Source organism: Anabrus simplex, chromosome 9 (assembly GCF_040414725.1).
Source record: "Anabrus simplex isolate iqAnaSimp1 chromosome 9, ASM4041472v1, whole genome shotgun sequence".
Lineage (NCBI taxonomy): Eukaryota > Metazoa > Arthropoda > Insecta > Orthoptera > Tettigoniidae > Anabrus > Anabrus simplex.
In genome coordinates, this window is record NC_090273.1 from 89,512,171 (window position 1) to 89,529,638 (window position 17,468).

Genomic DNA, 17,468 nt, shown 5'->3' on the forward strand with positions numbered 1-17,468 from the left:
TCATATTATCAACTGTATCAAAAGAAATTCTTGTGGTGTGGAGCCTTCAGGAATAGTCTTTCACTGTAGAGATCACAACGTTTACTTCAGGAAAGGAAGACGGCCAGCTCATTGATTCAATGAAGTCGATGTGCTACAAATGTCACTTATATCATCTTGGGATATAATATTCCAAGACCTTCCATGGCTTCTTTGCACACGTAAGTTGCTTTGTCAGTGCAAGCCACAAGAACACGAGCGTAAAAAATGTGCGATGGCCACAAAACACAAGTGCATCATTGTAAAGTGGAGCAACTGTTGCGTGATTCACCTTGTCCGATAACCCAACCATAGTTAGTAGATATCATTTGTCACTCTCTTCTTCCTCTCCTAACATTCCAAACAGGAAGTTAGTTACAGATCTTTGATCTATGTCCATTGTTTCATCTAGGTTCCATGAGCCTTTTCCCTTAGCTATCATAGAGAAGTTCTTTCTTTACTTACGCGGTATCTTAAAACAGCCATGATATAAATCCTGCCACTTACATCAGTTGGCAAGTTTTGAGTCTTAAGTGTGGGAACAGGATTATTAGAGTTTAAGACTCACTGTGCCACATTTGTCATTTTATTCAGAAGGAAGAATGAAAACAATATGTTCATAGAATTTTTCATTTCATTGTGCATGTCCATATGATTAAATTTAAAGCATTAAATATTGAGTTTCAATCAAAATTCAGTCACGGAAACATAGAATTATGTTAAATGACTTCTTAAAATCCATTTCTCTTAAATGTGCTTTACAAATATAACCACACCCCTTGATACACTGCCAGCAGAAAAAGCAACAAAAAATTGGTTTCTGAATTGTATTTAACAAACGTGTTTGTTATCATTTAAATATTATTATTTAGATTGATGCTTTCACAGCCCATAATTGTGGACACGAAATAAGCTTTTGGGCTTTTGCCATGTCAGAAAATGAGATGAAATTCATTATGATTCACTGAGAACTTTGCTCCATGTCTTAAGAAGAAAATCTCTTCAGTTCACGAGCAATACTTCACTTATAATGAAAGTTAGAATCAAAGAATGCTTTACCGTTGGTATAGTAGGTGTTACTCTCATTCATCATTGGATGCCTCACTGTGCACTAGCCTTTAAAGTGGGAGTTGACAACACCATTTTATCTCCAGTTAAGTTGTTTCTCGTTCCATTGTATGTGTGTCATCAGAGGAATCAGAGACGAATGTGGTAGGAAAAATAAAACAGTGAAATAAAGCAAGTGCAACAAAAGACTGTAATTTTTTTAATTATCAGTTTTATCGTGATTATGATTTCTGTTTGGCTGTTTGGCTGAATTGGTCATCAATGTTCAGAGTGTCGCGATCTGATCGGGAATCTTAACCACTGCTGCCTAACTCGTATACCCATAACACATGACAAGAACAAGGAAGAGCACCCAGCTGCAAAACAGACCCTCCTAGGGTTTGAAAACAAGAGATTTATTAGTGAATTAAGTCCACTAGATTGCGCTTATGACTACTACTTTTTGGATGCTCGCTTTCATTCTGGAAATTTCATACTTGGCAAATTTTAACACTTGGAATTTCCTTGAAAATTCTCTCAGTGTAGACAGGTTTGTTTAAATGTTTTACTTAATTCACTGTGAGCATTTATATAGTATATATGCCAAGAAAATTAAAGTATTCCTCATCGGGGATAATTTTACAGCAGGGGAATCTTAGAATAAAAAATATCAAAGCTTATTTTTTTGTATAAATAGAGTGAAAATTTGAATGGCATTACAATATGTTACTATCACATTGATGCTGTTACTGGTGGTAGTGGTGGTGGTGGTGGTGACTATTATTTTAAGAGGAAGTACAACTGGGCAACCATCCTATAATAACATTAATCAGAAGGAAAAAATAAAAGGGGCCCGGCACTTCGAAAAATGAAGGCATCAGCCAAAGAACAACAAGGGCCATGCAAGGCGTGAATATGAAAATCTTCCTAGGATTCGCAAACCCAATACCGTTCGTGGTCAGAAAAGAATAAGAGTTGACCAAGGGAGGTCGACAGGATAGATAAAAGTGAGCAGCCTGACACAAGTAAGTGGAAGCAATGGCAGGACTCAGCTATTAGCCCCCTGGTCGCCAAACTGCGCTCCCAAGTTGAGAGCCCCTGGGGTGTCTTATAGTTGTCTCTTACAATGGGCAGGGTTTACCGTGGGTGTGATGCTGTTACCATACAGTTGTCTGTCTCTCTGGTACGACCGGCCCCTACTTGCATAGCATGGCCTAAGTTATCTAGGACAGCGACTCATTGTATTCCCACTGATGATTGCCAGATGCTTACCTAAGTTCTAATACAGGATGTCACTGTCGGATTCATCTATCGGCTCATCATGGCATTATTTAAAATTAATGTCGCTACTAATTTCTAGATTGCAGTTGAAAATATGTGACTACGTTTCCCCTGGTGGACGAAGTTTGATGACATGTGGTGGGTATTGTTTTTGGAGGAAGTAAAATTGGAAATATTTGTTGTTCTATACTGCAATCTTGGAAGAAAAAGGAAACAGAAAAATGAGGGTACCGTACTCACATGAAGTTGGAGTGGAAAGATAAAATGTTAACATATGAAGATTGGATAGGCAGCCCCTTGGCCTCTCTCAGCACTAATGGAAAGAGCACCAACATTTCAAAGAATGAAGTTATTGGCAAAAGAAATGTAAGGGCTACTAAAGGCATGAAAATGAAAGATTCCGCAGGCCTTGGAAACCTTGGGTAGGGGTAAATGTGGTTCCTCTCCACTTTTTTCGGTCTTTCCACCACTCCTCCTCCAACACTGTGTCCCAGTCCAGGTTTCTTTTTCTAATAGTGCATTGGATTATGTCCTTCCATCTCAACTGTGGTCATCCGCAGCCTCTCCTTCCTTGCATTTGCATTTCCATCACCTTTTCTAGCATTCTTTCATCCATTCGCTTTATTTGCCTAAACCATCTTAGCTGGCTCTTCTCTATTGTATCATTCATTTCTTCCTGGATTTTCTCATTCCTTATTTTGTCTCTTCTACTCTTCTGTATCATACACTATTTTTATTACTACAACTACAAAAGATAGAGATTATATGTTGGTTAGGTTAGAACAAAAGAATAATAGAATATAAAACTCAGAGAATATAAGGAACAAATAACACTAGTCGAGGAGTTCAATAGTTCCCGAATCACTGGCTGCCACATACTAATTCCTCCCCGTGACGTGGATAAATCTACCTGGGAAGCGCACTGTGTGGCCAGAATGTGTAATCCGCTTGCTGGATTGATGGCTATCTCCAAAGTTGATCACAGAGCTAAGTTGTACTGGTGCTGAGAACGTGTGTTGTGTAGGTTGCATGTTATGCAGTAGAAAGTCTGGTTTAAGTTAATTTGAGTTATTTTCAGAACGTTTGATTACAAGATACGGTCCATTTGTAAATAGGTTGGAGATGTTTTCTAATTGCATCTACTCTGATGAACACATGAGAAATTGTCATAAGTTCTGGGTGGATGAAGATAGATTTTGCAGAGTGATGTTGAATGTTGATTGGCTTCAGTGAGGCCATGTTCTGCCTCAGGTTGAAGACAAAAGAAGAAAAAATGTCATAGGCCAATGGTGTAGAATCAAAGAAGTCAGCTGGAAGTTTGATTTTAATGCTGAGATTCATTTCTGGTGGAGTGAGTTGTATTCTGGAATCGCATATGCACGGAGGCTCATTAAGATTGTAGGTAAGTTGTTGACCCAGTCATCCGAGGGGTGAGTTCTTATGGCAACCTTGAGACTGTGATGGCAGCATTCAACTTTCCCATTGGAACTGGGACTGTAAGCAGTAGCTTTTATGTAGTGTATTCCCAAAGCTCTTGTGAGGTGAGTGAAGAGCTGCCAATTGAACTGTCGTCCTCTCTCAGTGGTGATGAATTTAGGGACACCGAAACATGCAATCCATGTTGTCAAGAGAGTATTAGCAAGATATTCTGCATTAATGTCCTTTAGTGGTACTGCTTCTAGCCAACAGTAAGTAGGTATGTGAAGCCTTGAGAACAACATAGCATTCCTGCTATGTGCACATACATGTGAGAGAAGCGATCGCTGACTTGACTGAAAGTTCCAATAGCACTATTTGTGTGATTGAAATCCTTTGCTTTTTGACAAGGAATGCACATTTTTGCTCACAGCTTTATATCTTGTTTCATTGAAGGCCAAACAAAGTGCTGTCATATTAAATCCACTGTTCCTTTGATGCCAGGGTGAGCTAAGTCATGCAATGTGTGAGAAACCTTTTCTCTGTAGGATGGCAGGATGTATGGTCTGAGTTTCTCTGTAAAATTATCACAAACCAACTTAGATCCATCAGATACAACCATGGTGGAAAATTTCAATGAACTGGTTTCTGTTTTCTTAAGACTTCCAATTCTGTATCGTTCTGTTGTGACTTAGCTATATCTTCATATGAAATACTTGTTGCAACATATTGTAATATCTGCAATCCTAGAGCATGTGTCAGCAGGCCGCCTGGGAGATATCTAATATCCGCAGTGAACTGTGCAAAAAAATCAAGGTGTCGCTGTTGTATAGGTGTTGCTTTGTCCAATCATTTTTTGAAAGCAAACGATAACCATTTGTGGTCTGAAAATATTATGAACTGCCTGTCCTGCAGCAGATATCTGAAATGTTTCTCAGCCGGCTAATAATTCATGATCATAGGTGCTATAATTGTGTGTGAGAGAAACAATCGCTACTGATCTGCATTTAGGGCAGTTGCCCAGGTGGCAGATTCCCTGCCTGTTGTTTTCCTAGCATTTTCTTAAATGATTGTAAAGAAATTGGATATTTATTTAACATATCCCTCAGTAAGTTACTCCCAATCCCTAACTCCCCTACCTATAAACAAATATAGGCCCAAATTTGCCCTCTTGAATTCCAGCTTTATCTTCATACTGTGATCTTTCGTACTTTTGAAGACATCACTCAAACATATTTGTCTACTGATGTCATTCCACGCCGTCTCTCCACTGACAGCTCAGAACATACAACTTAGTCAAGCAGCTTGTCTCCTTTCTCCCAAGTCTTCCCAGCTCAAACTTTGCATCATTTTTGTAATGCTACTCTTTTGTTGGAAATCGCCCAGAACAAATTGAGCTGCTTTTCATTGGAATTTTTCCCATTGTTGAATCAAGTAATCCTGGTGAGGGTCCCATACACTGGAACCATATTCTAGTTGGGGTCTTACCAGAGACTTATATGCCTTCTCCTTTACATCCTTACTACAAACCCTAAATACCCTCATAACCATGTGCACAGATCTGTACACTTTATTAACAATCATATTTATGTGATCACCCCAATGAAGATCTTTCATTATATTAACATCTAGATACTTAAAGTGAGAGGACTTTTCCTATTTGTGAAACTCTCAACCTGACTTTTAACCCTGTTTATCATCATACCATTGCCTACCGTCCATCTCACAACATTATCGTGGTAATTTTGCAGTTGCTCACAATCTTGTCAATCAATCAATAAATCAATCAGTCAATCAATCAATCCAATCAATCAATCAATCAATCAATCAATCAATCAATCAATCAATATTGATCTGCATTTAGGGCAGTCACCCAGGTGGCAGATTCCCTATCTGTTGCTTTCCTAGCCTTTTCAACTTTGTAACTTACTTATTGCTCTATACAGAGTAACATCATCTGCAAAAAGCCTTATCTCTGATTCCACTTATTTACACATATCATTGATATATATGAAAACATAAAGGTCCAATAATACTGCCTTGGGGAATTCCCATCTTAATTATTACAGGAACAGATAAAACTTCACCTACTCTAATTCTCTGAGTTCTATTTTCTAGAAACAGAGCCACCCATTCAGTCACTCTTTTGTCAAGTCCAGTTGCACTCATTTTGGCCAGTAGTCTCCCATGTTCTACCCTATCAAATACCTTAGATAGGTCAATCGCAACACAGTCCAATTGACCTCATGAATCCAGGATATATGCTATATCTTGCTGGAATCCTACAAGTTTGACTTCAGTGGAATAACCTTTCCAAAACCCTAACTGCCTTCTATCAAGCCAGTTATGAATTTTGCAAGCATGTCTTATATAATCAGAAAGAATTCTTTCCCAAACCTTACATGCAATGCATATCAAACTGACTGGCCTGTAAATTTCAGCTTTATGTCTATCACCCTTTCCTTGATATACAGGGCTACAATAGCAACTCTCCATTCAGTTGGTAAAGTTCCTTCATGCAAACAATAATCAAACAAGTACTTCAGAGATGGTACTATATCCTAACCCATTGTCTTTAGTATATCCCCCGAAACCTTATCAATTCCAGCTGCTTTTCTAGTTTTCAACTTTTGTATCTTACTGTAAATGTCATTGTTATCATAGGTAGATTTTAATACTTCTTTAGTATTAGTCACCACCTCCATCTGGACATTATCCTTGAAACCAACAATCTTTACATACTGCTGACTGACTACTTCTGCCTTTTGAAGATCCTCGCATACACACTCCCCTTGTTCATTAATGATTCCTGGAATGTTCACCTTGGAAACTGTTTCAGCCTTAATGTACCTATACATATCCTTCCATTATTCACTAAAATTTGTATGACCACCAGTTATGCTTGCCATCATGTTATCCATAGCTGACTTCTTTGCTAGATTCAGTTTCCTAGTAAGTCTTCAATTTCTCCTTACTTCCACAACCATCTCTAACTCTATTTCTTTCCAATCTGGATCTCCTTCTTAGTCTCTTTACTTCTCTGTTATAATATAGTGGATCTTTACCATTCCTTACCACTTTTAAATGTTCAAACCTTTCTTCACATTCCTCAACAATTGCTTTAAACCCAACCCAGGGTCTGTTTACATTTTTATTTATCGTTTTCCACCGATCATAGTTACTTTTTTAAAAACTCCCTCATACCTGTTTTATCTGCCATATAGTACTGCCTAATAGTCCTAATTTTAATACCTTCCTTCCTTTCAAATTTATTTTTAACTATGACAAAAACATCTTCGTGATCACTAATACCATTTATTACTTTGGTTACTCTATAGAGCTGATCTGGTTTTACCAGCACCACATCCAGGATATTCCTCCCTCTAGTTGGTTCCATCACTTTCTGAATCAGCTGCCCTTCCCATATTAACTTTTGTGTCATTTGTTGTTCATGCTTCCTGCCTTTTGTATTACCTTCCCAATTGACATTTGGTAAATTGAGATCACCTGCTACTATCACATTTCTTTCCATATCGTTTCCAACATAGCTGGTTATCTTATCAAATAATTCTGAATCAGTATCAGCGGTACCCTTTCCCAGTCTGTACACTCCAAAGACATCAAGTTGCCTATTATCTTTAGAGATGAGCCTTACACCTAGAATTTCATGTTTGTCATTTGTAACTTTTTCTTAGCGTACAAATTCTACTTTCACCAGAATGAATACCCCCCTCCTACCATTCCTATCTTATATCTACGATACACAGTCCAGTTCCGTGGGAATATTTCTGCATCCTTTATATCATTTCTCAGCCATGATTCAACTCCTATTACAATATCTGGTAAGTATATATATTGTACCCGTAAAATGTGTTCATATCTTTAAGGCGCTTGATATTAAATTAACGAGCATGGATCTTATCCTAGGGAGTGGCTTTATCATTGGAGTTGGTACAGAGAGGGGTATAGTTATCAATTTTAGAGATTCTTTTGATAAATTGAGTTTATTGATCATCAAAAGCAAGTTCATATCACCTTCGTACAGCAGCATGGAAGTGTCGTGGCTGGTTGGTACCTCCGAGTCCTGGGATGGCGCTGGACATTGCCTGGGCAGGGACCACACCTGCTCGGATGAGGAGTTCTGGAATGTTTCGACGTTCTGGAATGTCTCGAAGATTGGCACACGTTCCTGGGTTCGATTTGAGACGTAATTCACACTTGAGTTTTCTGCATGGCACTCCCCACATTCATGGCACTGTCTGAACAGATATGACCTTTTAATTATGGTTACTGCACTCTAGATATTAAATCAAAACGTTTTGGAATAATCACTCGAAGAACAAGATGATTTTGACTTTGTACCAGTAGAAATGCAAGTTCATAATGCAAGCTTACTGTAAATTGGAATGTTCTAGAGTATTATAGTCACCACAGTTCTTAATGCATAGTTTCTGAAGATTTAAAACACATTGGCAATGAACTGAATAAATAGCACTCGGAAACTGTCTTGTTCCGTCGATAGGCGAAGTGAATAGCCATTAAAGAAAATGATATTTGAAAGAAAAAATCTGACTTCATAAATTATGGATTCACTCGAACTACTGGAAAGTTCTAGGCTTTCTGGGAACGCGACATATGTATTCTGAATTGTTACAGTCTTTAATGAGGATAAGAATCAAAACACAAGTCCCAGTGCAGCACTTGGAAAGTATTGCATATTTCACAATTAAACGTAATGTTGAACGCCCCCTAAGTTAACAGTTTTTACAAGATGTAAATTCAATGAGGCACTTGGGAAAACAAGTCATATCGTTCACACGAAAGTTTGCGTTGGTAGGGCACAAGTTCATCCTACACGCTCGGAAAATTCCAATATTCCAGAAATTGATTCACAAAATACAAGTTCGAATAAGTTCGAAACGTAAGTTCAATGTGGTACACAACACTCATGAAAATTCAAAGTCCTTTCAATCGTCGTCGAATAACTAAGTCCCTATGTGGCACTTCAAAAAAATAACAAAGTTCCAATGTGTAGAAATAATAAAGTTCCGATGTGTCAAAATATTAAAGTCCCAACATGACACTCGAAGAAAATAAAGTTCCGATGACAATGTTCCAGTATGTCACCTTAAGAAAATAATAAAGTCTTACCGCGACACTTGGCGAAAATAACTAAGTTCCAATGAGACGCTTCAGAAAAATAACGAAGTTCCTGTATGGCACTTTAAGAAAATATCAAAGTCCAATCACGACACACGAAAAATAACAAAGTTCCAATGTGTCAATATGACGAAGTTCCAACACGATGCTCGCAGAAAATAACAAAGTCCCAATCAGGCGCTTCAAGAATATGATAAAGTCCCGACACAACACCTAGAGAAAATACCGAAGTTCCAATACTTGGATTTCGAAGACTTTTCAACTATAAGTTCAGCACACACAATGCTCCTCCCGTCACCCGTGTCACAGAGACGGTGGAGCGACAGATACTGAATTCGAAGGTCGGGTGGTCCTCCTTTTATACCCGTTCACGTGGAAGTGTCTAGAACCCGGGTATTATCTACCCTTATAACTCCTATAATACTTGGTGGATTTTCTTGAAATCTTGACAGGTTACGTCCATTGTAACGGTTTTTAAGATGGCAGTGTCGAAATAGCGATAAAGTAGCGCAAAATATACTTTTGAGGGTAAGCTGGAACATTACCATATATGTTCGCATATAGCTGGCTCACGGCGACCACCTCACTCGCTGGGTACGTCACTGCGTTCGGCGTGCTGCCTACCTTCCACCTCGCGCGAACTTCAACAAACATACTTCGGACTTCTCTCGTAGCGGCGTTCCCGGTACAATATATATTAAATTACTTTATTCGATTCCTTTCTTTACAATACCTCTACAGTTGAACACTAACCATTTTATGCCATCCCTACTTGACTTGCAAATCCCTGTACCCTTATCACCGCTACCTAGGCCACCCCGTTTTCCTGAATGTACCTGTCTATAACCCTTCTAAACAAATTTCCTAACTTATATGTATCACTGCGTTTTAAGTGAAGGCCCTCTGAGCGTAGATCCCTGTCTCCTACCCACTAATTAGGATCTAGAAATCTCACTCCCTGTTTCCCACCATACCCACTGCATAGTCTCATTTAAATCCCCAATCACCCTCCAGTCAGTATCCCTCCTACACAGTATTCCACTGATAACAATCTCTGCTTCCTTAAGCTTCATCCATGCTGTATTTACCAGATCCCACACATCCCCAACTATGTTGGTACTTATACCAGCTTGTCTTATGTCGTTAATACCAACGTGAAACACTACCACCTTCTCCTTTCCCTCTTCCTTCTCTTCTACTCTCCTCCACATCTACCTCAACCTAATTCCTGTGTAACACTCAACCCTGGTTCCCTTTCCTCCACACATTTTCCCCACATGTCTAACCATTGAACGCCCCATGACCAGAGCCTCAACCCTACCCACCTCATTTGATCCCCTCCCCTCCTGGTCAGTCCTATCTTCTCTCACTATTGCAGAAGCTACTTCCTCCTCCCTTTTCTCCCATCCATGACCCTGTTCCACCTGTTTTTTCCTACCCACTACTCTAAATTTCCCTTTCCTACCTTTTCCCTTCTTGCTACTTCCACACATCTCAGCAGCAGTTCCCTGTTCCTCATCTTCACTCGGTTGTTCTACCTGTAGTGACTCGTACCGAATTCTCACAGATACCTGTTCTGAATTCTGACCCTGAATGGAGCCGTTAGCCTGCAGTCTCCTTCCCCTTAGAACATTAGACCACCTGTCTTCTACAATTCTCCCCTTTCCTTCCCATCCCTCTGTTACATCTATTGTATCCTGTACATTGTTTGAGAGAGGCCTACTTCCCTTCCTGTCCTCTGAGAGAATCCTAATTATCTCTTTCAAACTCTGCAACTCCTCCCTCAAACTCCTTAATGCCTGGCCACACCCACAGTTCCTACACTTGCACTCCTTAGCCATTCTTTATGGAATACTGAGAAGAAAATAAAAATAAAATAACTTATTCTGTGTGTAGTGATTATTTGGACTTGGAACACTGTGGGGAATTTTATATGTTCATGTGTTAATTTTGTATATTCATGTGTTTGCACCCTTTCTCAGAAGTGTTTTTGAGGGGGCTATCTCTTAAATGAGCTCTGCGCTAAGATAATCATTTTAAATGTTGTGTTTTCCTTTTTCCGTGTATATCCTTCTGACTGTATAATGTTACTTTAATTATTTTATTCTTTCTGACAGTCCTTTGAACATTGCGTGAGATGTTCCTTCCTAAAGTTATATAAAGTAGCATCACTGAATTTGAACCTGCTAGGTAATTTTTCGTAATTATTGTTAGAATCATAACCCCTGTTAAAGTGTAATTTTGTTCAACCACATTTTGCGTGTTAATTCCATTTCAATTATTAAGTAAACTATTTATTGAAATGGAATCACCATTGATTTCGCTTCTTCAGCACTGCCAATACGTTTCACCGCCTGGGTATGGACCCACCGCTTTCCACTAATCTTTCCTTACCCGTCATGTTGCTTAACCTGACCGTTTCTGTTTGTTGTTTTCTTGTGAAAATGTGCATGCACTCTAATACCTTTAATTGCATCAAACATTTTAAATCTGCCTTTATTATTATTATTATTATTATTATTATTATTTTATTTTTATCATGTATAATTGCATTCATTTGTGTATGTGTGTAACAATGAGGTTACACTGTGCATAATAAAAATGAAAGGAAAGAAATATTATCTAGGATAGTTCACAAAGATCACACAACAACAAGGTAATTAATATAAGCTACTACTACACTACAATACTACTTAGTTGTACAATTTTATTTTTCTACAACACCCTAACAGAATGAAAATTGCTGTTAATTACTGAAAACCAAAAGTAATACACAAGAATTAGGCCTACACAATTCTAAACTGCAGTTAAGTCTACCCTAATTACTGCAACAGTATTCTAGTAAGAAAGTTAATACTGATACCACAGATATGATAGATATTACAGATAATATACTACACAAATATTTCACAGTAATAGAATAAACACACTAATTTATAATAAGATACCTACTATAATACACTACAATAATTTTAAAATATGTTCAGAAGTATCCTAATTACAACAGGTTATTACTAAGCACAAACAAAAATGGAAATTACAATTAAAGTTTGAAATTTGCAAGACTACTCATAAGCACTCTAATTTCTAAACAGTTACTACGATACACTACAATAGTTTGTAAACTGCGTTCAGACTTATCCTAATTACATTCGATTATTATTAAGCACAAATAGAAATGAAAACTTCAGTTAGGCTTGAATTTGAAATTCGCAAGTACTACCGTACTCAAGGATTACCAACAAAGTCAAACACGTAGGCAGAAAATTATTATTAGTGCTACTTTATCCTACTATGCTCTATTAGAAATGAGAACTTGTATTTGGTTAAATGCTAAAGTTTCGAAAGGGTTACTATACACAAAGAAAAACACGAATATAACGTATCTTCACTACAATTCTCAACTGAAGTGTGATTATGTGATTATTAAAGCTGGTGGATTACCATTATTTTCTCTACTCCACAGGATGGAGAATAAAAGTGTCCTTAATTACTGAAAAATATGAGGCTGTCTACAATAATTTCTCACAAATATTTCTGTCAAAACTACACCTACTTCGCCAGGGACTTGAACTGCAATTATTGGGATATAGGAACTTTATTATTATTAGCTAACCACTCAAAACTAGTGAAAGATCGAGGGAGCGAAATATAAATTACAGATACTTTACCTACCTACTCAGAACTACAAATGATCGGAATACAAGATCAGCTGATTTTTATTTATATTTACTTGACTACACTACACCCTTTGTTCACGGCAGTAGCCAATATTGCAGTATTTGAATATGAAGAGTTTGGAAAAGATTGTGAGTGGGTCTGGCATTTTTGCCGTCAGCTGCTGTAGGGATGCTCCTATGGCATAGTCCGAAGCATCAACCATTAAGATTAAGAGTAGATCAGGTTATGGGTGAGCAAGCAGGGCTGCATTAGCTAGCTCTTCTTTCAACTTGGTGAACGATGTATATGCTATGTGATTGTGTTTGTATACTGAGACACACTCGCCTGTTATTTAAGTTGCACCCTTTTTAAATATAACTATTGCAGGTATCAAAATATTATTCCTTGATAAATATTCCGGAAGTATTTGAGCATACAACAAAATACAACTAAATATGTTTTGTTTCAGGTCCACGTTATAATTTTCGGCCACGCCCCTCCCGGCGTTAAAACTTCAGGTGAGCTTAGTCTATGGACACAAAATAAGTCTGTTTATAGAGATTATTTTAGGTATAATCCTTTGGTGATGAATATTGCTTTAAAAGGAAGTACAACTTGGCATTCATGACTGGCAGGGAATACTGTGGATATATTCTACCACCCTTAGTCACAAGTTGAGAGTCCTGGTGGTGGTGGTGGTGGTGGTGGTGATTATTGTTTTAAGAGGAAGTACAACTAGGCAACCATCCTCTATATAACACTAATCAGAGAGAAAGAATGGAAGGGATCAACCTTCAAAAAATGAAGGTATCGGCCAAAGGAAGACAAGGGCCACTAAGGGCATGAAAATGATGGACTCCCTAGGCCTCCATACGTAATACCGTCGGGGTCAGAAAAGAACAAGAGATGACCAAGGGAGGTCAGATAGGATAGTGGTGGTGATTATTGTTTTAAGAGGAAGTACAACTAGGCAACCATCCTCTATATAACACTAATCAGAGGGAAAAATGGAAGGGGTCAGACACTTCAAAAAATGAAGATATCGGCCAAAGGAAGACAAGGGCCACGAAGGGCGTGAAAAGGAAAGACTCCCTAGCCCTCGCAAACCTAATAGCATCGGGGTCGGAAAAGAACAAGAATTGACCAAAAGAGGTCGGATAGGATAGATGAAAGTGAGGATGGTGGTGGTGGTGATTATTGTTTTAAGAGGAAGTACAACTGGGCAACCATCCTCTATATAACACTAATCAGAAATAAAAATGGAAGGGATCCGACACTTCGAAAAATGAAGATATCGGCTAAAGGAAGACAAGGGCCACGAAGGGCGTGAAAATGAAAGACTCCCTAGCCCTCGCAAACCTAATAGCGTCGGGGTCGGAAAAGAACAAGAGGTGACCAAGGAAGGTCGGATAGGATAGATGAAAGTGAGGAGCCTGGCACAAGTAAGTGGAAGCAATGCCAGGACTCAGCTGAGGGCCCCATGGTCGCCAACCCACGCTCCAAAGTTCAGAGCCCCTGGGGCCCCTTTTAGTCGCCTCTTACGACACGCAGGAGATACCGTGGGTGTTATTCTACCGCCCCCACCCACAGGGGGGTGAAAGTGAGGAGTCTGGCACAAGTAAGTGGAAGCAATCCCAGGACTCAGCTGAGGGCCCCGTGGTCGCCAACCCACGCCCCAAAGTTCAGGGCCCCTGAGGCCCCTTTTAGTCGCCTCTTACGACAGGCAGGGGATACCGTGGGTGTTATTCTACCGCCCCCACCCACAGGGGGATCAGATAGGATAGATGAAAGTGAGGAGCCTGGCACAAATAATTGGAAGCAATGTCAGGACTCAGCTAAGGGCCCCGTGGTTGCCAACCCACGGTCCAAAGTTCAGAGCCCCTGGGGCTCCCTTTATTCACCTCGTACGAAAGGCAGGGGATACCGTGGGTGTTATTCTACCGCCCCACCCACAGGGGGTTGAGAGTCCTGGGGCCTCTTTTATTCGCTTTATAAGAGGCAGGGGTGCTGTGGTATATTCTACTACCCCCACTTACAGGGGACAATTTGAGAGCCCCTAGAACCCCTTTTTGTTCACCCTTTATGACAAGCGAGGAATACCATGGGTATGTTCAACCACCCCTACCCACACTCTGAAGTTGAAAGCCCCTTTTATTCACCCTTTATGTCAGGCAGGAAATACCATGGGTATATTCAACCACATCTTTGTCAGGGATTTTACCTTCTTTGGTTAAACTGTATGGCTCAGGTATGGGCTGTTTGTGCTAAATTTATCATTAGATTTCATCCTCCTTATGGGCCCCATACTCACAGATGTGGAGGTTGTTCATGGGCATCAAATCAAATGACCTTCTCAAGGCCTCTGCAAAGGCCCATAAGACAAATAAATAATTCATAATGGAACTTTTAAAAATCTCATGTGTCTTTCTTTCTTTCTTTCCAGATCTACACAAAATTTGACAATACTGCTCCTATGAGATTTTTTTTTTCTAAATTTCAGTTTTCCAAATTTTCAGTGAATTTCTAAATTCTAGTTTTTCCAAATTCTCAGTGATTTCAAAATTCTCTGTGATTTTAAAATTCTAGTTTTTCCAAATTCCCAGTGATTTCAAAATTCTCTGTGTTTTTCAAAATTCTCAGTGATTATCTAAATTCTAGTTTTTCAAAATTCTAAGTGATATTCTAAATTCTTGTGTTTTTTCAAAATTCTTAGTTAACTAAATTTTTTGTCTTTCTTGGCCACTAAGTTCACAGTTTGCATGTATCAGTCTTACAATCCTGTATGATGTACATGATCAGTTCACTCCCAGTAGTCTTCATTCACAGTTTCTTGCCATTCCCATGTCTAATCCTGCCATGCTGCTTGAGAGGCAACGTTCACTTCACAGCAGCTGGAGCGAGAGAACCAACTTCTCGATGACAGCCAGACAGAACGAACACTCGACTCTACGGACAGAACACTCACAGAGATTGACACATAGACTGCCTCCTCAACTCAAAGTGACTCCAACTCGAACTGTCATTGTCCACAGCGGCACTCCTACTGAACTGACTACACTACCTCAGTGCTCCACAGTGGCGCTCCTACACTCTCAGACTGAGCTGACTGTACTGTTCCGCATTCACCGTCCATTCACACACAGCACTTACAGCGCTCAGTCCCCTGCTGTGTGTGAATGGACAGTGAATGTGCAACATTGCAATCAGTTCACTCTGAGAGTAAGTGCTGTTGAGGAGAGCAACTGTGGAGTACTGAGCGAGTGCAGTCATTTCAGTTTGAGGGTGAGCTCCATTGAGGAGTACCGTTGTCGACAGTGACAGTTCGAGTTGAAGTTGCTCTGAGTTGAAGAGGCAGTCTGTGAGCCAGTCTCCGCAAATGTTCTGTCCTTGGAACTGAGTGTTCGTTCTGTCTGTCTGTCATCAAGGAGCTGGGTATCTCGGTCCAGCTGCTGTGAAGAGATCGTTGAGTCTCGTGCAGCATGCGAGGTTTCGACGTGGGATCGGCAAGGAACAGTGAACGAAGGCTGTTGGGAGTGAACATACTGCTTACATCACACAGGATTGTGACACTGCGTGCAAACTGTGAACTGGTAAATTCTCAGTGCTATGCGTCTTGGTAGGGTGCTAATTACCAATAGTTAAGCCCAAATTAGCACACTGGGGTGAAACGCTGGCACTCAAGATAGAGTTAACACAAAGAATTTTAATTTCCAATTACAGACCAATTACATTCGAATTATAAATTTACTCATCCGAAACAAATACTTTGTTTCCTATGGAAATTGAAATCTCATCTGATGGCCTAACAGGCACCAATTTCTTTAAAAGAAACCAAATCTCTCATAATGCATTGGCACTGCCTGCATCTCCAGGTGCCTATGCAGTGCCCTCCACTATATGCACTAACTATAAATCATGGTAGGTGTGCTAGTTACCAACTGATGAGCCCAAACTGGCACACTGGGGCAAAATGCTAGCAAACAATGCTGGAAAAATTATGATTTTCAACGGCAAACCAATTATATACTTTTAGCTGGTGTTGCCTTCATTGTTTCAGTTTTATTAACTTTTCTATGTCTCTTTGGTTTTGGAGAAGATTATCCAGTGCTCAGAGCATATTTCCTCTTGCTTGATCAAGAGGGCTTGTTCTTTGTTTCAGTTTTAGCTTTGTGTTTCACTTTGGTTTTGATTATCTCCGTTCATGTTTTACACTAGTCTTTTTTCTCTACAATGATTTAATCATTTCAATCTTCGGTTTTGTTGGTTCTTGTTTACATGTAATTTTATCAATTTTTGGCTTTACTGGAGTACTCATAAGAGCAGTAGCTGGCTTAGTTTGTGTAATCGCAGTGAAGTTTGCTTCTGGAATGGCTGCTGCTTTTGTGGTCTGTGGTCATTTGGTTGTCTCAGCGGCACCCATCTTGGAAGAAGCCTTAATTCCCTCACCTGGATGCCAATAAAGCAGGAAGAGAGAGACAAAGATTTAAAAAAGGAAGAAGTAGAGTATACCGCAAAAAAAAAAAAGGTTCACAGAAATAAAGGGAGAAGAGCTAATAGAAATGGAAATTACCAAAGTGAGAGCTGTTCCAGAAGAAAAAGAAAGCAAAATTACAGACATCATACTAGGTGCAGTAGAAGAGGCTCCTTGTGTTGCAGAAAAAGTACCTGATTTTCAAGAACTGTTAGCACAATCAAAGTCTGATAATAGAAGAAACAAGTAACTGAAACAGAAGAAAAGGATAAACAGGATGAGTAAGAATAAAGGGAAGAAGAAACAAAGGAGAAGAAAGTGAAAATATTACCAAGTTGGGCAGATAAATATTAGACACTAAATTCAAGAAGTTTGATGTATTAGAAGCAACTTCCAAATGTTTCCACAGAGGAGC

At 39.3% G+C, this 17,468-nt stretch overlaps 1 protein-coding gene across 2 annotated transcripts in view; it reads left to right on the forward strand.

The window, feature by feature from the left end:
• The window catches only part of LOC136880879 (uncharacterized), a gene marked incomplete in the record, with an annotated part of 321,955 nt that overhangs the window by 278,214 nt on the left and 26,273 nt on the right, over positions 1 to 17,468 (forward strand). For both annotated transcript variants that reach the window (XM_068229264.1, XM_068229265.1), the window contains 1 exon segment: positions 13,052 to 13,100. In XM_068229264.1, coding sequence (XP_068085365.1) covers positions 13,052 to 13,100 — 49 coding nt within the window.